The following is a 24,810-nucleotide window of genomic DNA, read 5'->3' on the forward strand; positions in this document are numbered from 1 at the left end:
ATACCAATAGATTAATATACACTGAAGATCATAATCTCTATATATTGAAGTCAGTGTCTGTAATGAAAAGGCAGAAAAACAAAGTAACAGTTTAAAAGAGGAACAATACGGAAAGATAAAAATACCGTCTTATATATAAAGATCGCCCTAACATATTCATACAGACCTCCTATTTCTGTTTTAGGCAGCCTCCTCTTCAAAAATATTTTATCCTTCCTTTCCTCCTTCCTCCTTTATTTAGTTACTTCCAGTGATGAATATTTGGCCATACGCATATAGTTTAAAAAGTACTTGTCACACACATTGTGTGATTAACAAGACAACTGCAGTTAAGTGTTTCAGATAGTCTATAGATGATTCCTTAAGGCAGTAATGTTCAAAACCTGACATCTCTAAGTTTTGTTCCAGGCAGGATGAATTTACTTATGTATACTTAAAAATTAGATATCCTTTCACTGGTACCTTGTCTGTGTATACCATTTACCATGTCAGAATTTATAAACTTCTTTTATACATGAAGACATATAACCTAAATTTTCCCAAGCTCATTAGTTAGGACTTAAAAGCTGGGCCAGTGCCAACCAATCAAAAGAAACAGATGTGGTTTTTTTAGCTGGGTAGGCCAAGGTGGAAGTCAATGGAGAAGAGAGTGTTTTCCCCTCCAGGTAGAAAGGGGAGGTCAGATCTATACTTCCAAGAAACAGAAAAAATACAGGGGTACTTCCAATGTAGACATGGTGGGGGGAAAATCCAATTTCTGTGGAAGATCTCTCGGTCTCTCACATTCTCTACTGATAATCATATCTAAAACAAGGAATCAGCCGTCAGTTTTAATAAGCACCCAAAGCAGGCAGTCTCCACCTTTATTTATTTCAAATTATTTATGAGAATGACAGCAGGCTCTACCTAGATAGAAAATAATTTGAGGAAGCAATGCCAGAAACTGAAGACATGCTTCCCCAATGTATAAAAATGGCATATATCCGGAAGCTTTTACTTTACCCTTCCCTTGGTCTTGAGGATATTTGTACTCTGCAGCTATCTAGCATTTATTTACTACCTTGGGTTCACTGCTATTAGGTTATAATTTTTAAGTTATGCCTAATTCCCTTCCTTATTAACTTTAAAAAGCAAACACCTATACAATTAAATTTTACAATAATTTTCAATAAGAAAACAAAATATTGGACAAAATAATTTTAACAAAAAAGAAAATAAAGCAACTAGAATAGGGTAACTAAAAAGAAGCAGTAGGTAACATACTGGCATCATTTCACACAAAATGATGACAAAAGTAATCCCTTCCCTATCATTTAGGCAGCGATTTTCAAAGTGTGCTCCATGGATCCCTCAACCCTTTCAGGTGGTCTACAATGACAAAACTATTTTCATAACAATACTAAGATGTTATTTCCTTTGTATTTTTTGCCACGTTGAAATTTGTGCCAATGGTGTAAAATTAATGGTGGGTGAAACTGCTGGCACCTTAGCACAAGATGGAAAGGCCCTTGAGCTGGAACTGTCCAGCTGCTTCATATGTATGGGGCACATGAGCACTGTCCCGCTCATCATTTGAGCTTCAGCCACACACTTTGGATTTGGGTGTGGGAGCATTCCACACATAGGAAACAGAAAGGGCATTTTCTCCAGATTTTGTTTTCTAATTTCAACTCTAAAATTGTAGAAGTTTTCATCTGGGTCAGAATCCATTTCTGGGAATTCAGAAGTGTGATGGCATCTACCTTAAAAAGAAAGTTAAAATGTGGTTCTTGAGGTTGTTCTTTACACTACTAGTAAAACACCAAAGTTTGTACCTATATACATCTAACAAAAGTATTTCTACCCAGCTTACAATAAGAGCTACAAAGACCATCCCCTAGGAAAGAAAAAGGTTTGGACATTATGCTTTCCTCTGATAAATGTCAAGATCACAAAGAAATGAACGGGAATTCATTAATTAAACAATATACACTTAAAAAGAGAAAAAAATAGAAAACAGAATGTATAAAGAGGTATTTTCAAGTGCTAGAGGCTTCCAGTCAAAACATGGCAGCATAAGATGCTCCCAGGTACCACAAACCCACAAATGTATCTTTGAACATTTAGCAAAAATTGGCAGAGCCATCTTCCTCAAAACTCCAGAAAACAAAGGGCTGCAGTAACCAGATGGCTGTCAAATCAAGAAAACACAGCTTTAAAAAGGTAGAAGCTCATGACGACCTTGCTGGTCCCTTCCCCATGTCCCTGTCAGTGCAGTGTAGAGCCAACTTGTGCTCCCACTGTGAGTCCCTGGCCTTGTTTCAGAGGGATCAGAGTAACCCCTATGCACATACTGGGATTTCTGTGTATTGATGAAAATCTATCAGGTGGCAGCCTGAAAGACTGAGCAAGGAAGCTTTTCACTGGCTTACCCTCCCAGAAGTTGCACTGCAGGCAGAAGAAAATGTAGACAGCAAATGCAGTGTAGGAAACAATTAAGTCAAAGCAGCCTGAAGTGAAAGATTAACTGCTTTCAGAAATACAATAGAGCACCCAGGAAGGTGGGAAAGTCTATTTCTAGAGGGCAATGGAATTACTGTAAATGGGGGAAGTCCTAAGGCCACAAGCAAACACAAGTCCAACAAAAGGCACAGGCTCAGAAAAGACAGAGAGGACACTATACTTCCTGTTCACTGTTCACCTCAGGGTGATTTCTTTTTTTTTTTTTTAAGATTTATTTTATTTATTTCTCTCCTCTTCCCACTGTTGTCTGCTCTCTCTGTCCATTCGCTGTGTGTTCTTCTGTGTGCTTGCATTCTTGTCATGTGGCACTGGGAAACCAAGTCGCTTTTTTGTTGTTGTTGTGCCATCTTGCTGCGTCAGCTCTCCGTGTGTGCAGTGCCACTCCTGGGTGGGCTGCGCTTCTTTCACACAGGGCGGCTCTCCTTACAGGGCGCTCTACTTGTGTGTGGGGCACCCCTTCACAGGGGACACCCTGCGTGGAACGGCACTCCGTGCGCATGGCAGCACTGTGTGTGGGCCAGCTTACCACATGGGTCAGGAGGCCCTGGGTATCGAACCCTGGACCCTACATATGGTAGGCAGATGTTCTATCAGTTGAGTCACAACCACTTCACTCAGGGAGATTTCATGATAGGAGGGCTAAACTCTGAAGAATACCAGTCAATATGGAGCCAATTTGCAAAGACTAGACTATGAAAGGTGATTTTTCTGTTGATTTATTTGTTTTTGTTAGCTGCTGGCACTCAAGGAATTTGCTGTCATATTACTAGCTGAATACAAATTTAAGGAACATACAGCTAAGGGACTAAATCCCAGAGTAAATACATGAAAACATTGAAATGTACAGTGTGTAACAAAAGATTACAAGACAAAGGAACAAGAAATGATGACCCATCCAAAGGAATAAAGATAAAATTCTAAAAACTATTAATGAAGAAGACCAGACATTGGATGTACCAGAGACTTTTTTAAAAATGATATTCAGTATGCTTAAGGGAATAAAAGAAAACATGGAAAAAGAATTAAAGGATATCTGGAAAGTGGTGAATGAACAATATGCACAATATGGTAATCTCAGTAAAGAGACAGAAATTTTAAAAAGGAACCCAACAAAAATACTGGAGTCGAAGACCACAATAACTGAAATGAAAAATTCTCTAGAGAGCATCAACATAAGTCTGCAGCTGGCAGAAGAAACTATCAGTGAATTCAAATACAAGACAATTTAAATGATTCATGTTGAGGAGGAAAAAGAAAACTTCAGCAAAATGATGGGGTACAAGATCCACACACAAAAATACCAGTAGTGTTTCTATAAATTAGTTATGGACAATCGGAAGAGGAAATCAAGAAAAACATTCCACTTACAATAGTAATTAAAGAATCAACTATCTAGGAATAAATTTAACCAAGAATGTACAGGACTTGTACATGGAAAACATTGCTGAAAAGAATCAAAGACGACCTAAATAAATGGAAGGGCATTCTGTGTTCTTGGACTATAAGACTGAATATTGTTAGATGTCAATTCTACAAAGCAATCCCAATGAAAATAACAAGAAGCTTCTTTGAGGGAATGGAAAAACCAATCATTAGCTTTATATGGAAGAGTAAGGGGCTATGAATAGCCAAAGCCATCTTGAAAAAGAATAAAGTTAACTCACATGTCCTGATTTTAAAACTTATTACAAAGTTACAGTAATCAAATAACATGGTACTGGCAAAGGACAGATATATACACCAATGGAATTGAATTGAGGTTGAGAAATAAATTCTTGCATCTATGGCCAAACAATATTTCCCAAGGGCACCAAATTCACTCAGTGGCGAGAAAACAGTCTCTTCAACAAATGGTGCTGGGAAAACTGGATAAGTAATGAAGGGGGAACCCTACCTCTCACCATCTACAACACATAATTCAAAATGGGTCAAAAAGCTAAACATAAAAACCAAAACCATAAAATCTCTGTGAAGAAAACATAGATATGTATCTTCAAGACTTAGTGTTATGCAATGGTTTCAAATACTTTACACTAAAAGCAAGAGCAACAAAAGAAAACAAAACAATAACTGGGACTTCATTAAAATTTTAAAAACTTGTGCAAAGGGCTTCATAATGAAAGTAAAAAGACAATCTACAGAATGGGAGAAAATATTTGGAAACTATAACTAATAAGGGTTTAATATGTAGAACATATAAAGAATTCCTACAACTCAACAAAAAGACAAGCAAAACTCGGTGAAAGACGGGACTTGAATAGACATTTCTCCAATGAAGATATAAAAATGGACAATATGGACATGAAAAGATGTTCAACATCATTAGCCATTAGGGAAATGCAAATCAAAACCACAGTGATTTTAGGATTAAATAACATAAATGTGCTTGGACAGGATTTTTTTGGAGTAATGCTTCCACATAGTTAAGTTCCCTTCTGTCTTTTATTATCTAAAGTTGAAATAAGGTTTAAAAAACACACAATGAGATATCATTTTACATCCATAAAAATGACTCTTATTAAAACAGGATAAATAACAAGTGTTGGAGAAGATGTAGAAAAATTGGTACAATCATTCATTGTTGGTAGAAATGTTAAATAGTATAGCTGCTGTGGAAGACAGTTTGGTGGTTCCTCAGAAAGCTAAGTCTAGAATTACCATATGACCTGGCAATCCTATTCTCAGGTATATACTGAAAAGAATCAAAAGCAGGGTGTATTAGTCAGCAAAAGGGGTGCTGATGCAAAATATCAGAAATCTGCTGGCTTTTATAAAGTGCATTTATTTGGGGTAGAAGCTTACAGTTACCAGGCCATAAAGTATGAGTTGCTTCCCTCACCAAAGTCTGTTGCCATGTGTTGGAGCAAGATAGCTGCTGACATCTGCCAGGGTTCAGGCTTCTGCTTTCCTTAAGACTCTATAGTCCCAGCTTCTTTCAATATCAGCTGTAGCTGGGGTACATCTCATCTATCTCCCAGGGTTCATTTTGCTCTGGGCTTAGCTGCTCTGCTCTCTCCACAAGGCTAACTATAAACTGTCAGGCTCTCTCTCTTCCTGGGGCCTCGGCCATGTCTATGGAGCTGTCTCTATTCCTCTATGTTCTTCTCCTGTGTGTTTACTGCATGGGGTTCCAGCATGAAAACTCAGTGTCTTCTGCCTTGTCATTTTCTCTGTGAGTCCCCGCAAAGGGGGAGGGGATGCAACATCCCTGACATGGCCCAATCAAAGCCCTAGTCATAATTTAATCAAGTAAAAGTGAAACCTCTGAATTCAATACAATCTAAGGGTATCACTAGCCCAGGGGAACAGACAAGTTTACAAACATTACCAGTATTTCTTTTTGGAATTCATCACTGATATCCAATTGTTACATAGGGATTCAAACTGATAACTGCACACCAATGTTCATAGCGGCATTATTCATATACCCCAAAAGATGGAAGTAACCCAAGTGTTCATTAACAGATGGATAAACAAAATGTAGAATATACATAAAATGGAATATTATTCAGCCATAAAAAAGAACAAAGTTCAAGGTCCATCCATGCAACATCATGGATAGACCTTGAAGACATGTTGAGTGAAATAAACTAGATGCAAAAAAGACAAATATTGTATTATCTAATATCAAGTAATTAGAATAAACCAATTCATAGAGTGAGAAACTAGAATACAGGTTACCGGGGAAGAAAATAAGGCAGCAAACTTTCCAAATTTATTGGAAAACAATAATCAACATATCCAGGAAGCTCAAAGACCTCTAAGTAGGACAAAGCAAAGAGATCCACAAACAGACACAACATAACAAAAATGCTGAAAACCAAAGACAAGGAGAAAATCTCAAAAGCAGCCAGAGAAAAATGATGAGTCTCTTACAAGATTAACAGCAAACTTCTCAGCAAAAGGAATGGAAGCAAGAAGGCAGTAGCATTGAAAGTGCTCAAAGAAAAAAAGAAAAAAAAATCAACAACAACCAAAAATCCTGTATGCAGCAACTATCTTCCAAAAATGAAGACATCAACCCCATTGTCAATCAAGATGGCAGAGCGAGAAGCTCCATGGCTTGGTCCTGCTTTAGTTTTCTTTGGTTGTTCAAGCAAATACCATGAAATGGGTCAATTTAAACAATGGGAATTTATTAACTCACAGTTTTGAGATTAAAAGAATGTCCAAACCAAGACATCACTGAGGTGATACTTTCTCCCCAAAGACTGTGGAACTTATGATGGGTTTACGATGGCTTCACACCCACAGGAATGGATTAACTTTAAGAATATTTTTTTCTGGGTAATATACAGTTTCAAACCATCACATTCCACCTGGTCTTCCTGCATGCAAAATACATTCATTCCATCACAACAAAACAAAAAGCCTAAGTCATTTTAGAAATAATGCTAAGTACAAAGTCATCAAAATTGGTTATGGGCATGGTCTGTCCTGAGGCACAATTCTACTATGTCTGTGGACCTGTGAAACCTAGAGAACAAATTATCTTCTTCCAATATAAAAAGGAGGGACAGGGAAACGGACTTTGGCCCAGTGGTTAGGGCGTCCGTCTACCATATGGGAGGTCCGCGGTTCAAACCCCGGGCCTCCTTGACCCGTGTGGAGCTGGCCATGCGCAGTGCTGATGCGCGCAAGGAGTGCCGTGCCACGCAAGGGTGTCCCCCGCGTGGGGGAGCCCCACGTGCAAGGAGTGCGCCCGTGAGGAGAGCCGCCCAGCGTGAAAAGAAAGAGCAGCCTGCCCAGGAATGGCGCCGCCCACACTTCCCGTGCCGCTGACGACAACAGAAGCGGACAAAGAAACAAAACGCAGCAAATAGACACCAAGAACAGACAACCAGGGGAGGGGGGGAAAATTAAATAAATAAATAAATCTTAAAAAAAAAAAAAAAAAAAAAAGGAGGGACAGGCATATGATAAACATTTCCATTCCCATAGGGAAAAAGTGGAAGGAAAATAGGGGATGTGGATCTCAAACAATTTTGAAACTCAGAAGTACAAATGCCATTAGGATTCAAAGTCAGAGAGTCATCTATAGATTGATGTTTGTCCTCCAGACCTGATGGAGTGGCAGCTCCACTCTTTCTAAGTGCTTGCACAGTAGCCATGCTCTCTCCAAACACTGAGGTAATGGCTCTATCATCTCCAAGCACTGGGATGAAAGTCAGGTTCTCTGTGAATACCAGGGCATAGGCTCCACTCTCCCTGAACAATGGATTAGAAGGCACTGGGGCAGAGTCTCCCTTTCCACACACATGTGCCCACTTTTTTGTCCCAAGGAGATCTCTTCATGCAATTCATGAACAGAAAGTATCAGGGGGCCCCTACACTTTGGCCTTGAATTATTCTCTAAACTCACTATATGAATAAGCCCTGAAGAAGAGTACTCACACAGGTCAATCTGAAAAGACTGAGAAAGGTGTTTTCTTCTTCTTTTTGGTTAGTTCTGGCATTCAAGGAAAGCTCTGCTGTAACACTAGCTTAAGGAACAGACATCTCAAAGTCTACGTTCCAGCAAATAGCAAAATGCCCAGATTTCAATAAAAGATTACAAAGTAATAGGATATGATGACTCAGGCAAAGGAAAAGATTAAAGCATTAGAAACTATCAATGAGGAGTACCAGAACTGGGACATACCAGAGGAAGACTTTTTAAAAAGTGGTCCTAAATATGCACAAAGAGCTAAAAGAAAACAAGGACCGAGAACTAAAGAAATCAGGAAATGATAAATGAAGATCAGGAGAATATTTACAGAAAGCTGGAAATTGTGAAAAGGAACCAAACAGAGCGGAAGACATCAGTAAAATAAATTTAAAATTCCCTAGAGGGGATCAGCAACAGATTGGAGCTGGCAGAAGAAAGAATCAGTGAACATGGAGATAAGACCATTGAAGTCATCTAGAATGAGAAGCAAAAAGAAGAAAATATAAAGAAAATCGACTAGATCATGAACGGTGGGACAGTATCAAGCATACCAATATATGCATTGTAGAAGACCCAGAAGGAACATAAAAATACAAAGAGGGGAGGGCAGATGTGGCTCAGGTGATTGTCACTCACCTCCCACATGGGTTTGGTTTTCAGTGCCTCCTAAAGAAGACAAGCAGACACAGTGAGTAGACAGATGAGGGAGCCATCTCAGGGGGTAATAAAAATAAAAATTAAAAAAAAAAATAAAATATAATATAATATAATAATGATACAAAGGGGCAGAGCGAATATTCAAAGAAATAATGGCTGACAACTTTCAAAATATAATGAAGGTCATGAATACATATATCCAAGGTTCTCAATGAACTACAGAAGAAACACAAATAGATACACAGCATGTCATATCATAATCAAACTGTTGAATGCCAAAGATAGAGAATCTGAAAGCCACAAGAGAGAAGCACTGTGTCATGTATGAGTGATCTTCATTGGATTAAGTGCCAATTTTTCATGGGGAACCATGGAGGCAAGAAGGTATATTTAAAGTGCTGAAAGCAAAAAAAGTTGGCAACCAAGAATTACATATCTAGCAAAATTATCTTTGAAAACTAAAGAACAGATTAAACCATTCCCAAATTGAGAGAGTTTGTCACCATTAGACCAGTCCTACAAAAGATTCTAAAGAGAATTCTGCGGGTTAAAAGGAAAGGACACTAGACGATAAACAGAAGCAGCATGAATAAAGCTCGCCAGTAAGGATGACATGGGTAAAAACAACTGTCCATACTATTTTATTTTTGGCTATAACTCCTCTTTCTACTTCCTTCAGGTTCTAAAAGGCAAATGCATACAATTTAATGATAAACTGGTTGTTTTACACTCATAATATATGAACATGTAATTCATGACATAAACTACATAAAGGTGTAAGGACAGAGAAGGCCCATGGTTTACTACAAAGAAAATACTGGAGAATATGCAAACTCATAGAGACAGAAATTAAAGTACAGTCACCAGGGTAGGGGGCAGAGGAATGAGGAATTAATGCACAATGGGTATAGAGTTTCCATTTGGGGAGATAGGTAACTTTTAGTAATGGAATGTAGTGAGGGGATCACAACATTGTGAATGTGATTATTCACACTGTATGGTATGCTTGGGAGTGCATATATGTTGTATATATATTTTCCCACAATGTAAGGGAGGGAGGGAGGGAGGAAGAGAAGGAGGACAACTAAAGAGACAATGACAAGTAAAGGCAATACTATATACACACACACACTGGAATATTCAGCCATAAAAAGGAATGATGTGATGCTATACGAAGTATTCATGCATTCTACAACATGGATGAACTACAAAAACATTACGCTAAGTGACAAAAGCCAGTCACAAAAGGTCTGGGGAGAATCTGTTTATCAGATACAGTGTTATTTTGAAATGACAGAAATGTTTTGGTCTGAGATAGAGGTGATTATACAGCATTGTGAATGTATTAAAAAAATTTTAAGAAAAGAATAAAGATTGTCTAAAAAAGACAAATCTATTAATATAGAGACAGAGAGCAGATTAGTGGCTGCCTGGGGCTGGGGATGAAAATGAAACATGACTGCAAATGGGAATGAAGAAACTTACTGAGTGATAAAAATGTTCCAAAACTAGTGATGGTTTCACAATCTGGAAAGTTTACTAAAAATCATTGGAGTTTATACTTAAATAGAGTGATTTTATGATATGTAAGTTATATCTCAATAAAGTTTTAAAAATGCAAACCTGGGAGAAAATGCAATTTTCTAAAAATTTAGATATAATATATTCTTGGGCCTAGAACATATAAAAATAAAATGTATTTGCCAACATATAGTTGTACAAAGGAGGAGGGTAGGAGCAAAGCCCAATTAGCCTAAAGAAATGACTCCAGATAGTAACGAAAATCCACAAGAACAAATGAGCAGAACAAGAAATCAGAACTAAGAGGGTTAATATAACAAAAACTATATATAAACATGCTCTCCTTTCTTTTTTTGACTTAGTATAAATCTCAAGCTAATTTGAATAAGGTAAGCCCTAGAATATAAGCCCTAGAGCAACCACAAAGGAGATAACTAAAAAAAAGTTATTAAAAAAATTAAAATGTTATATTAGAAAATATTAATGCAAAAGAAAGCAGTGAAGGATAACTAGAGGAACAAAAAAGACATGACACATAAAGGAAACAAAAAAAGTAAAATGGTAGACATAAAGCCAATCATATTAATAATAACATTAGATGTGAATTAATTAAACAATCTACCCAAAGGCAGGGATTGTCAGAATGGATTTATAAAAAAGATCCAAACTATAAGCTATCTACAGTATATGTACTTCAGATTCAAAGCTACAAATGGATTGAAAGGAAAAGGAAAAAGATACATGCAAATAGCACCCACAAGAAAGATGGAGCGGCTCTACTAATAAACAAAATAGATTTTTAAAAATATTACTAGAGAATATGACAAAGTGAATATACTAGGAAGATAAAATAATTGTAACCATATACACATATCTCATAACAGAGCAGCAAAATACATGAAGAAAAAACTGAAGGGATAAAGGCAGCTCAACAATAATAGTTGGAGACTTTGTATTAGACATTTAATGGACATTGAAACTTCACGTGACTGAAATAGAACTCTTCATTCCTTCTCCCGTCCCTAAAATCTTTTCCTTCTGTCTCTATCTCTATAAATGACAATGTCCTCCTTAGTTACTCAAGCAAAAAAACCCTAAAGTCTCTTTATCTTTCACCCACCTCCAATCAATCAGTGAACCCTCTAGCCCCTACCTAGAAATATATCAAGAATCCAACCATTTCCCTCACCTCCACTGACAGCAACCTGGTCCAAGCCACTACCACCCTGCAGCTATATTATTGAAATAGCATCCTCCTGATCTTTCCCCCTCTCTCGGCCCCCTGCAGTCTACCTCCACCCAGCAGCCAAGTACACCTTCAGAAAGAAATGAAATCATGTCACTTCTTTCCTCCAATATCCAAAGGCACCAAAGTAAAATTTAAATGAAATCTAAATCCTTTCCAGTTTTATTTCCTACTCCCTTCATCACAGCACTCTTGTCACAACGGCCTCCCTGTCCTCAGCAAGTTAGTAATCAAATTTATAATATAAACTTGTTTTTAAAAATACCATTCATATATATAAATACACAGAAAAAGTCAGAAAGGAAGGATATCCAGGATAGGAAAATGTGAATAGTAATTACCTTCAAAAGTAGGAATACAGACAATTTTGATTTTTTTCTTATTGCAAACAACATATTTCTAATTTATGTATTAGTTATGTGTGATTTTTACATATTACTTACATAATAAAATATATGAAAAGTTGTATATAAAACTCTTTACACCCAGTAGGGTGACAGTATTTGATTACATGCAAATTCTGGAAATAAACAATTTGTATCTCACACTTCTACACAAACCTTGCCCATATTTATAGCTAGTCTTTAATATATGTGCTGGGCTTGTAAATTCCTTTTCGCATTTAATTCTTTTAATAACCTTATGAGATGCAAACAATTACCCCCATGAAACTGATGTTTAAGGTTAGTCTGAAGTTGCACAGTAAATGGTGGACTCCAATTCAATTGTCTTGAATGCTATTTTCTAAATACTATTCTAGATATTGTCCCATACTTACAGACAATACTGCAAAACTTGAAACGATCTAGACATCCAGTAACAAGAAAAGGGAATATGATATAGTTATAAAAATGTTTATTAAAATTAGGATGCAAAAATTGACGGTGATGTTACATGAAAAAGCTATTACACTCTACATATAAAGTGCCTATGAAAAATTTTAATATTTCATAAAAATAAAAGCCAAAATAAGTTAATGTTTGTTCTTGATTAGGTTTCCGTAATGGGATTCCGGGTAGTTCTCATTTCTTTTTCTTTGTTGTATTCGCCAGATTTTCTTTTAAATAATTAAACACCAGAATTATTTCAAAACAAGCAAAACATTAAATCACACTTTCAGGAAACAATGGGAAAAGCTTCCGTACCTTCCCAAAAGGTTAAAAATTCCAGTATTAGGGTAAACTAGAGCCTCGAGTCTTAAGCGCAGAGTTCATCTGTATTCTTTTAATTGACATTTGGGGATTCTACACGGACCAAGAGTTTTCTTCAAAGGGTTTTATGATTCTCTTTATTCTTAATGTAGTCTATATTGAGTCTATTAAGAGCTCACTAAGATTGATGATAGCAGCGAAGCTTAGAAGATAAAATTTCAACAATTTTTTTGCACAGGCGGAACTTAATTCAAAACTATTTTCAAACTAGATATGGCACGTTTATCTTGTATGGAAGTAATAATGCTTTCAAAGAAGCAAGCAAAGATAGTGAGAAAAAGCTAAGTCTTCAGGAATGCAGCGGTGGCCCCCGAAGCCCTGCGTCCACGCCGGGAGGCTTTCCGTCCCGCCGCGCGGCGTGGTCCTCAGGGTTTCACGCCAGCGTGGGCCTGGTAGGGGCTCCGCAGCCGAACGCCGGGGCGGCCGGGCCCGGCGAGGCAGGTCCCTGAGCCGAGGCTCGGGCGCCTACTTACTCCTCAGGCCGGCTCTGCGGCTTGGCAAACGGCCTCGACAGGGATGGCGGGACCAGCGCCGTCTAGACGGGGACCGAGGGCACAGGAGCGCGGACACCAGAGAGGCGGTAACAGCGCCCTCGCCCAAAGGCGGGGCGCGCAGGCCTCGACCGCGCGCAGCAGGCGGAGCCTCGGGCCTCGAGGGCGGCTTGAGGGCGGGGCCTGCCGAGGGTGGACGGCCGGCGCTCCTCAGCCGAGCCCGCCCCACGCCTCGCCAGGACGCACGCGCGCGCGCAAGGACCACTCCCCCCCTCCCCCCCCGGCCCGGGGCACCGCGCCCTGGCCAAGGCCCCGCCCCTCTCGGGCGTCCGGAACTTCCGCGAACGTCGTGGGCTCCTAGGCTGTTGCCAGGCGTTGGGGTCCTCCAAAACAGCATGGGGCACGGGCGGCCTTCCGGTCCGTGGGACCCCAATTCCCGGCTCGGGAAGCGGCTAGAACGAAATGTCTGGCGTGAATTTAGCGTTTAATGAACGGTTTGCTAAATTATTAAACTAGTAAGTGAATATTTGCTTTAATTTTAACTCTTGTCTTCGAAACACCCGACTCTTCCAAGAGTACACAAATCCTCTTCCAACTTTACTCTCCGAACTGGCAGTATTGTGCAAGTGAATTATGTGAAACTTTTTTTTTTTAACAAATCAATTTTATTGATCCATATTAATAAAGCACATAATTCATCCCACGTGTACAATCAATGGTATCTGCCATAATCACAGTTGTGAGTTTATCACTTCAGTCTTTATTAGAGAATTTTCATTACCTCAATAGTAAGAAAATTCCTCACCTCTCAATCTCTGTTTCCCCCATGGTACATAACTGCTATTACTGGTTATTTTATCCTAAGTGTATAATCAATGGCTTTTAGTATATTCACAATGTTCTACATTCATCATCTCAAAAAACTTTGGAACAGTTTCATTACTCCAAAAAGAAAGACTCCATGCCCCCTTAGCATTCCTTCCTCAGACCTACATAACCACTAATCTGCTTTCATCTTTATAAATTTATTTATATTTACATTTTATATAAATGGAATCATGGACTATGTAGTACTCTGTTTGGTCTCCTTCACTTAGTACAATGTTGTTTGGTCTGGTATTAACATTTTGTACTACTGACTTAAACGTTTTGTTCAGCTTCAAAGAAAAACGGTCTTAAATATGCAATTGTACCCATATTCATTTTATAATTTTTTTCTGAGGTGAGACATTTTTAGAGGAAAATCTTGCCAGCGTCCTTTTCGAGACTTGTTTTATTGTGCTCGTTTAAAATCTTGTTTCCCAAGTCTGAACGTTAGTCAGACACAACTTGGCTTCAAACCTGAACAATCTTAGGGCTAATATTCTTCCCCCCCCGGCCTCCATGCCCACCTTCCCCACACTCCACTTAAAGCTTACTCCTTGAGAACTGTAAACAGAAAGGGACCTTGGAGATAGTTAATATTGTGATTGAGGAAACTGAAACCCGGTCTATGAGCTCCTGACTCATCAGCAATGAGGAAGCCGCTAAAGCCTCCGGATAGAGAAAAAAAAGGGATTTCTGGATCCCAGACCAGGATTCTTTCCATTGTCTTCATTTAACAAGCATCTGCCTACCAAAGAGCTCTGGGTGGTTATCCTTGAGGTAGATGCTAAACAAGAAAACATTTCTGTGGAAGCAGCTTGGCAAGAAGGAAAGAGCACAGCCTTGGGAGTCCAACATTCGTTCAAATCCGGAACTGAGTCATCATAAGCTACATTTCATTGTCTCTTAATGCCAGTTTTCTCATCAGCAAAACGTGGTAATAGTACCTGACCCGATACATTATTCCATTTTATTTCCAAGGTAAGGTCTCTTGCAGGTTTTACTACGTGAGGTATTGATTTTTAATTTTTTCTTACTGTAATTACACATTTTTGGGTTATTCATGTCAAAATGACACATGACCATGACCTTATGAGGGGGAATGAGGAAATATAATTAAATATAATGCTGAATTCTTAATTTTTTGAAGCTATATGGGGGATGGGGACATACAAGTAGAAACAATTAGAAACTCTAAATATATGGTTAAAATAAGGACGATTCTCGACATTTCTTAAAACTTGTTCCTTTCAAAGACAGCCAAGTTAATACACCTAAATCTGATTTAGAAGGGTACAAATCCTAAGGAACACAATATAATTTAGGGGCATATAAAGAAATTCCACCACTGGGTGGGGGAAATGAATTCACAAAAATAAATAATCCAAGGGTCACCTTAGTGCCCCATAGTATTAGTATTTTAACACGTCTGGAATTCATCCAACCAGGGACTCATTTTGTTAAGATAGTTGGAATTCTTCCGGTGGGAATGAAAAATATAAGGAGCCCTCAGACTCCAAGCTCAAATTTCTAGAACAAACCCTAACTCAGTTGGTGACGAGAATGAAAAGTGATCGTCACCCTGTTTTCAAGTACCAGAATGTTTCTCAGAGGAATTTCGGGACCTACCTCATATTGAGCGCCTTCCAAAGGGCCAGTAAATACATTCTCATACTTTTTAATTCCATTACTGTAGAGTCCATGATTTAAAAAAAAAACAAAAACAAAAATCGTAATCACATAAAGCAATTAGAGTTTTTAAAAAAAGAATTATTTACCATCAATTTATAGAACCAACGAACGGAATGTCTCCGGAACTATGTTACCCCCGGACTGAGCAAAAAGTTGAAACGAATTTCAAAAGTTTCAGATAAATGTATCAATCTAGTTCCACAGAAAAAGGCATTTGAGTCCTAGGGACCGTCCTAACTTTCGAGCATTCCCACTCCCTTCGGCCCTTTCTCCCAGTCTTTCAGCGTTAGATTTTCGTTCTCAACCGGCTAGAGACAAAACCGCACAACTCACTCAACCTTACTGGGGCGACGGCCGCCCCTCCCCCACGACCCCGGAAGTTGCGTCATGACGCCGCGCGTCGTCCCGGATGGAGGTTTTATATCCGGATTCTTACAGCGGACTCAGCTCTGCGCTCCCTTGATCTTCTGGCACATGCGCGGCGGTTCTTTTCCTTCTCCCACCACTACCGCCAGCTTCACCGCCCGGGCAGCCGCCGCCGCCGCCGCCAAGGAATCAGGAAGTTCAAGATGGCCGCCACGGATCCCGCGTCGCTGCGGGAACAGCCTGAGTGAGTAATCCCTGTTAGTGGCCGGGAGGCCCGAGTCGGGGACTGCCGGGTGGGAACGGCGGAGACCTGCATGGGCGAGCGGGAAAGTTCAGGCCTAAGGCGGGAGCCAAACTTTGCCTTCCCCGCGCGGCATGCTATGGGTCGGCCGGCGAGGGGAGCGGGAGGGCGGCCTTCGAGCTCCGCTCTCCGGAGGCCGCGGCTGTTGGGTGGAAGGCGGTCGCGGCCTGCCGCGCGTCGTTGCCCTGGGAAGCGTCGGCGCGAGCGGCCCCTACAGATCCCGGACGCGTGGCGACTGCAGCGGCGCTGAGGTCGCGCTTTCCTAGCCCTCCTTCGGAGACGGGCCAGCTCCCGGCCCGCAGCACACAGCGGCAGCGGTGTTGGGATCCGAGGGGCATTGGCGGCAGGCGGCGCAAGTCCCAAGTCTTTTCTTCCGCATGCAGTACTTTGAGTCGTCCTGCTGCTGGTGTCAGTTTTAGGACCTGGAGTCAAAGAGGTGCTCGGGCCAGACTCTGACCATCCCAGAGCTGTAGTTTGTGGATAGCGGGATACTTCATTTCCCCACTCCTGTACACTTTACTTCGGCAACCACCTTGTTTTGTTTTGTTTTTCCTGCGTTTGGGCAGCTCATTTGACAACTTGCAAACTTGAGGCAGAGTAAGATAGACTTCTTGGTTTTGAGGTCTGACGTTTTTGGTTCGAGCTTATGGCCCTTCTTCTGGAGCACAAGAGGAAGAATTGGAAATTCTTGGCTATTTCCAAACCAAAGCACTTACGTCTGTAATTAATCTAATGTAATAAATCGAGCAAATGAAAACATACTTTAATATGCTGTAAAGGATAACCATTGCATAACTAAAAACAGAATTTTAGTTTTTGTGTTTATGCTAGGAAATCTGCAAACAAAAACCTGAAAGAAGAGGATGGATCCTAAAACAGCATTCTTAGAGTAATATTTTTTTGTATTATCTGATTTGTTTCCAGCCACTTTCGGAAAGAGGTAGATACAGTTCCCCAGCAACTTGTGACCGGGAGCTAGGAGAAACCTTTGCCACCAGACGGACTGACACTTAATTGTTGTGCATCCAGTTCTGGTCTGCCCAGAATCATTTGCTTTACTCAAGACAGAAAATTACTATATAAGTTTTTTATTAAGGGCTTCTGAAAACTTCTTTATCTAATTTATAATTTTTCTTATCAGAGAGCAAGATTTCCAAATTGATTCTAAAGTTTTAACTGATATCTTAAGAGACTTAGCTTTGCATTGTTTCTAACCAGGTTCACCCTGTGGCACAGTTACAGAATTTAGACCAATACAATGCAAATCTTACACTGTACAACTGATTTTTCTAGTAGTCTGTGAAGAGTTTTTTGGTATTATGTTCATTATTTGATTTCAGGGATTGTTCAGATTCATTTTATTCACATTTCTTTAAAAATATACTGAATTTAATAATAGCATGCGTATTTATTTAGTTCTGTGCTATACAAATGACAGAGATAGTCCTTAACTTCCATCTTCTCCCACAACAGTACACTTGTAAGTGAAATTTGGTTTCGTCTTCATGTGTTCCACTTTCACCTAAAATATATATATATAAAGAAAATAACAGTTGGATGTGAAAGCAAATACTCTACATACTGCTTATAGTGAGTGTTCTAGTGTCTAGGCTAAACAGTTCTTCAGAGAACAATGAGTAGTTTACAATTACCTTTTTTCAAAATAGACTTAGAATAAATATAAAAAGCAGTTTTTAACCTACCCGAAGATGTTTTAATGTAGTGGCTTTTAAATTGTCAGTCTCTTTAGCTCAGCCTTTTTGAGAAGTATAAACATTTACATTTTGTGTGCATTGACTTACTTATACCAGGTATTCTTCAAAGCCTTGGACAAATAGTAACTCACCTAATCCATATAACACTATGAAAGTAGACAGGAGACGAAAATGAAGCACAGAGAGATTAAAGATGAAATAACTTGCCCAAGGTCACACTAGTGGAAGACACAGCGTTTGAACTTCGGCATGAACCTAGGCAGTCTCCACCCAGAGCCGTCCCTTCTCCTGACTACTGTGTAATGCTTGGCCTCCCACTTCATCTTGCCCCCCCCCCCCCCGCCCTTTTTAAAAATAACCATTAAGATTTGAAATCATTTTGATTTATTTCCAGTGTCCCAGAAAAGTCCTCTTTTTGATATGACATTTTTATTTTTTTTTTTTTTTTTTTTTTTTTTTTTTTTTAAATTTTTTTATTTTTTATTGAATTTGTAATAATATTACATTAAAAATATATATGTGAGGTCCCATTCAACCCCACCCCCCCACCCCCCCCTCTCCCCCCCCCCAACAACACTCGTTCCCATCATCATGACACATCCATTGGATTTGGTAAGTACATCTTTGGGCACCTCTGCACCTCATATACATTGGTTCACATCATGGCCCATACTCTCCTCTATTCCATCATGTAGGCCCTGTGAGGATTTACAATGTCCGGTGATTACCTCTGAAGCACCATCCAGGGCAGCTCCATGTCCCTAAGACGCCTCCACCTCTCATCTCTTCCTGCCTTTCCCCATACCCTTTGTCCATTATGTCCACTTTTCCCAATCCAATGCCACCTCTTCTATGTGGACACTGGATTGGTTGTGTCCATTGCACCTTTATGTCAAGAGGAGGCTCAGATTCCACCTGGATGCTGGATGCCATCCTCCCATTTTCAGTTGTAATCACTCTAGGCTCCATGGTGTGGTGGTTGTCCTTCTTCACCTCCATCTTAGCTGAGTGTGGTAAGTCCAATAAATCAGATTGTAGGTGCTGGAGTCTGTTGAGGCTCAGGATCTGGCTATCACATTGTCAGTCCAGAGATTCAAATCCCCTAAATATATCTTAAACCCCAACATTAACTGCACCTCCAGCACATTAGCATGAAAGTCTTATGAAGGGAGATCCCATCTGAGTCCAGATTCATCACACATAAACACCATTTCCAAAGAGGGGCCATCTGCCCTGGTAGTTAACCCCATCGGCCATGACCATAACTCCCATGGGTCTCTTTAGCCCTCAAAGGAACCAATATCTGGGGGTTGTATCTGCTTTATCTGTCTCTCTGACTCTGCTCAGTTGTGCATGAGGGCAAACCTTCTGCCAGCCTCCAGACTCTTTTTTAGAAACTCGTAGCCATATAAACTCATTTCTCCTTTCCATTTCCCCCTTACTTTAGGTCAAACAGCATTTTAAAGTCATGGTATTTTATGTAGACATGGATATTCTGCTGATCCGCATTGAACCTTCCATATAAGGTCATTTTCCAGTTGCATCATCAGTTGGTAGTTGATAGTGGTCCCTCGTTGCCAGGGAGGCTCATCCCCGGGTGTGATATGACATTTTTAATTCCATAAAACTTAGTTTCTCAAACCTGATTTGATAAAGGGGGAGGGAGATCCTTTTAAGACTAGTTCGTCTTTTGGAGCCGTTCTTATTTTTACATTTTCACTAATTCTTTCTCTACTAAAACGTTTTGAAGTTGTCGTACATACAGTCTTAATTACTTCCCTTGTAAAAAAACAAGCAGTAAAATTCACTTTGCTCACTATTAAAACTTTTTTAAAAGGTTGTTTAGCTTGAAACCACAAATTCACTCATATACAAATTGTAAGTTTAATCAAGTCATTTTGTCTCCAAAGCACAAATTGATTGCCTTCCAAGCCAGAGTTATTAAAACTATTCTTTGGAAAACATGTGAGAGAGAGAATGAAGTAACACTAGTGTGCAGTGATTGGTCATTTAATATTATTTAAAACTATTCCTTTAAAATTTATACCATTTAAGGAAGTGGATGTGTCTCAAGTGGTTAAGCACCTGCCTCCCACAGGGGAGGTCCCAGGTTTAGATCCTGGTGCCTCCTGAAAAAAAAGATTGACAACAAGCAAAACAAATGAAAAAAAACAACAAATGGAAGCCACTGTAACTCTGTGGTTGAGCAACAACTTCCCAATCCAGGGTCCCGAGTTCAATCCTGATCCCCATACCTAAAAAAAAAAAATTATACCATTTGTATTGTGACAGAGACCACAAGAACTGGGTTATTTAAATGGTAAAACGTGTAATAAAATAGATGAACAGATTTGCTAGACAACCCCATATTGTCTGTCCTTCAAATTCACTTTTGTTACCCAAATAATCTGATTTGAAGGATGTTACCCAGTACTCAGTAGGTTCTCAGTATTTGTTTTATGAGAAATTTGTTGTAAACCAGGTTGGTATAGCCATGCATCTGTTTAATGTGTAATGTTAAATTGTGAAAGAAAACAAATGCTAAAATGTAAACTTGTATACAGAATTTATGTAGTTTGTATTCGTTGCCAATGTATAAACTGTAAAAGATGACCACTAGGTTTCTTTTTTTTTTTCAAAGATTTATTTTTATTTATTTAATTCCCCTCCCCTCCCCTGGTTGTCTGTTTTTCTGTGTCTTTTTGCTGCATCTTGTTTTCTTTGTCGTCAGCGGCACGGGAAGTGTGGGCAGCGCCATTCCTCGGCAGGCTGCTCCCTCCTTCGCGCTGGGCGCCTCTCCTTATGGGTGCACTCCTTGCGCGTGGGGCTCCCCTACGCGGGGGACACCGCTGTGTAGCACGGCACTGCGCGCATCAGCACTGCGCATGGGCCAGCTCCACACGGGTCAAGGAGGCCCGGGGTTTGAACCGCGGACCTTCCATGTGGTAGACGGACGCCCTAACCACTGGGCCAAAGTCCGTTTCCCAGACCACTAGGTTTCTTAACAAGAAATCTTTCTCTAAAGCTTTAGAAAAAAGCTGTTGATAATGAGCCTAAACTGCCTGCTGGAACCTAAGCTCATTATACATAATGTTATGCCATTGACTCGTTCAGGTTAAGTTTTCCTAATTTACCTGGTCTGGCCTCACTTGTTTTCTGTGAACCTTGCTTTGGGAAATCAGCTGAAGAGCATGAAGTTCTTCTATATGCCTAACCCCAGTGTAGGAGAGCTCTATTAAGGTTAACCTAGATTATACCATTTTTTATTAGTAACCTAGTCATTGTTTCTCGAGATTATACTCATTAAGTTACGAATAGAAATAGGGTCACTCATGGGAATAACTCTTGAGTAAGTCTGGGGATCATGATGTAGGTCCCGATTCCCAGAAGCTCTTGGAGCTATATTTTCTTTTAAAGGAAATTACTTCCATTGTAGGTAAGCCTTAGAAGACTTGTATAAATTGTTCCCTGAAAGCATTAGAAAAGGTAAAGATTCAGAACAGATTTTTCTTTGGGGCACAAGTGATTAAACTTAAATCATATTGGGTATTGTACATTCAACAAATACTTATGCACCTACTATGTGAGAGGTACTGTGTGCCTACTAGTGTAAAGCCCTGGAGACATAGAGCAAATTGGAATCTTTGCTGTGAAGATTTGAGAGTATAGCATAAGCAGTGTCAACCTCAGCTGTCCTTAGTATGATGAATACAGCTTATATGTTACTTTATATAGGGCATTTCTTGACTCAGCAAATACTGAGTATCTACTATGAGTTAGATAATCTTCTAGGCCCTCAGGGTGGAGCATTGAGCTGTTTTAAATGTAAATAGATAAATGTTCTGCTCTTATCGTGTAATGTGGAGAGACAAACAAGAATTAGACAAGTAAAAATGTATGTAATAAATATAGGTGGTAGCAGTTGCTTTGGAGAAAGAGTAAGCAGAGAAGGGAATACATGTGTGGTGGGAGTAAAGGCTGTAATTAAAATGAATTCGTTAGGAAAACTTGACTGAGAAAGTGACTTGAGCAAAAACCTGAGGAAGGCAAGAGAGCCTCAGTGTTCCTCTCTGAGGAAAGCATTTCAAGCCAAAGAAACATTAAATACAACTGCAAAGGTCCTGAGCAGGGAGTGTACCAGGGATTGTTCAAGAGGCCACTGGCTGGAGCTAACTTAGGTATAGAGGAGAATATCGGGTTCAAAGTTTTGGGAAGATTGGACATATCCTATAGGGGCCCCAAAAAGGATTTAGCTTTTACTCTGAGATAGGAAGCAATAATCATGATTCAAGAAGAGTCGTGACATGGCCTGGCAGGTTTTAAAAGCTTCTTTAGTCATATGGAATCACTTTGACCGACTTGGCTTTTAATACCAGCCCTTTCATTAGTTTAATGGGAGTGTGACCTGAGGCAAAGTCCTACTCCATAACTTCAAAACTTCGTTTGTCATATAGAGAGATGACATTTCTTGAGCACTTCATATGACACTGTTTTACATACAGGAACTCATCATAACAAACCTATGATGTTGGTATTTCCCCATTTTTACAATTGAGGAAACAGGCTCAAAGGAGTGACTTGCCTTTGGGTTACAGTAACTGTCATGTTATAGGCAGCATTTGAACCACACAGATGCCAGAATCCATGCTCTTTGACAGTATTCCTTAAATTAACATTCTTAGTATCAGCCTGGCCAACTCTACAGTATCCTTGGAAATATACATAGATAGATGTAGTAGCTATACTATAATGGCTTATTTTGGGGGACACAAGTTCAGGCTAGGTACTGTTAATAGGCACTAAAAATGAATGAACCCATGTAATCCTCACAACATCCTTGGAGGTAGGGACTGTTAGGTTCTCTGTTTCATAGATAGGATTCTTAAGAAACTTGCCCAAGGCCCCAACTGTAGCAAGTAGTGAAACCAGGATTTGGACCCAGGCAGTCTGACTCCAGAGACAGTTTAACCCCTCAGCTATCCTGTATCCTGTATCCTGTGAGTACAGTTAAATGGCCTTTAGATAACTTGTGTTTCGTGTTAATGACTAGGATTTGTATTCCCACATCATCTGGACTGTGGTGTGGGAGGAGGAGGTGGTGGTGGTCCCTGTGAGGGAGTCTAGCCTGGTTCAGCAACAAAGTTGAAATGTATTCAGATCTTCTCCTTAAATCTCTGTGATTTTCCCCCCCTTCCATTACAGAGCCAAGTTGGTTTGAGGCTTTTGTTTTGTTTTGTTTTTTTCAAATGTAATGCAAAGATATTACATTTTCTTTTTCCAAGTCTGAGAAAAATTGAATATCCAGAGAACACGGCTATATTTATCCTATGTTTTCTCATATGCAATTAGAAGCCAGTCCAAAATAAAACCTGTCTTTAACAGAAGGCTCTGCTTCCTCTCCCATTCTCTTCAACAGAGCATACTTCTTTTTCATATTCCAAAGTAACAGAAATGGAGATTGGAAAAGTTGAGTTTCATGCTCTGTGGTGGCTATATTATTCTCCAGATCCCCTCCTTATTGTCACCTAACTTCTCACTCATTCCTCCCATTCCCCCCAACTTTATTGAAGACTGTGAGACCTCATTGGAAGACTAGACTCTATACCCCAAATCCTGCCATAATCCTCAGAAATAAGTGTTGTTATAAACAGCACGTCCAGTACTTAGCCTTGCAGTTCCCCCAGTGAACTTCTAATTCTTAACCACTCATTCCCCAAATCACATATTGTGTCTTGTCATCTGGGATTGATCCATTTGAGAGCTTAACCTCTGTTAGACCACTGATTTGCTTGTAGTCCATTATATGTGCCTCTCTGTCACCTGCTTTCTCTATCTAAATTGCCCCTTTCTCCTTGTAGTAATTTCTTATCCATTCTCTAGAGCTATGCTATTCAATCTTTATCTTTTTACTCCCCGTCCCTTCTGGATGAACACTTCTTCTCTTTGCCCAAAGTTCCTGCTCAGCAATTGGCTTGCGTTTTCCTGTCATATACAGGGCACCTTCCCTGACCATCCTCAACAATTTTAACTGGCTCCCAGTGATCCAATCAAGCCTTTATTCCTGTCTTTATCATTGTAGTTCTCTAATGTTTTATGATTGTTACAAAAAGACTTTTCCACTGAATTATTTCCTTGAGGGAAGCAGATAATGGTCTTTGTTTTCCTGCCACCTTGCCTAATACCTACACTGGAAGATGATTTTTAAAGTATGCTAAAAGAAATTGGAGAGATGAATGAATTTTTGACTTGGAAGAAGCATGGTAGTATATGGTATAAATAATAAATTTTCTGAAACTATAGGAGTGTATAATTTGAAGGACTTATACAAAATGATCCATAGTAAGATGATAGTCTGAATTCAGAAGATTTGAAGTCTGGTCTTGGTCTCCTATTCTAGAATGTGATGGCTCATGATGGAATGACTTTAAAGGGAAAAGTTAAATAATGGTATTGTAGCCTGTATTTAACTTGTAATTACTGAATGCCAAGGGCTTAACAAAATAATTCAGAATCATAAATGCTTTATCTCTGCATTGCCCAAACATCCAAGCAGAGAACCTCTTTAATTAATTTTAGGAGGTATAGCGTTTACTAGTATGAAGACAATTCAGTGAAACTAATCTCTTCCTTTGAAATAACAAGGAGTTTAATAACTTGCTGGATAAATACTAGATTGAAACATAAAACTGCTGCTATTTGACCAATTTTGTCTTCTGAAATGAGGCACTCCATATGGTTCAACCCAGTATATAGTTAACTTAGTGGCAGGTGTTGGAAGTAGATTCTGAGAGTTCTGGTTCTTAGTCCAGTCTCTGA

At 39.6% G+C, this 24,810-nt stretch overlaps 1 protein-coding gene across 5 annotated transcripts in view; it reads left to right on the forward strand.

Moving 5' to 3' along the window:
* The first annotated feature begins 15,996 nt into the window (after nt 1-15,996).
* Nucleotides 15,997-24,810, forward strand: part of PRP4K (pre-mRNA processing factor kinase PRP4K) — a 40,086-nt gene continuing 31,272 nt past the window's right edge. For all 5 annotated transcript variants that reach the window (XR_009182726.2, XR_011647030.1, XR_009182724.2 and 2 more), the window contains exon 1: nt 15,997-16,222. Coding sequence is in view for 1 of the 5 variants with exons in the window: in XM_004473547.5 (XP_004473604.2) it covers nt 16,182-16,222 (41 nt within the window). In the remaining 4 variants the exon portion in view is untranslated. The remainder of the gene's footprint in view (nt 16,223-24,810) is intronic.

This window comes from Dasypus novemcinctus, chromosome 22 (genome assembly GCF_030445035.2).
Source record: "Dasypus novemcinctus isolate mDasNov1 chromosome 22, mDasNov1.1.hap2, whole genome shotgun sequence".
In the NCBI taxonomy this organism is placed as follows: Eukaryota; Metazoa; Chordata; class Mammalia; order Cingulata; family Dasypodidae; genus Dasypus; species Dasypus novemcinctus.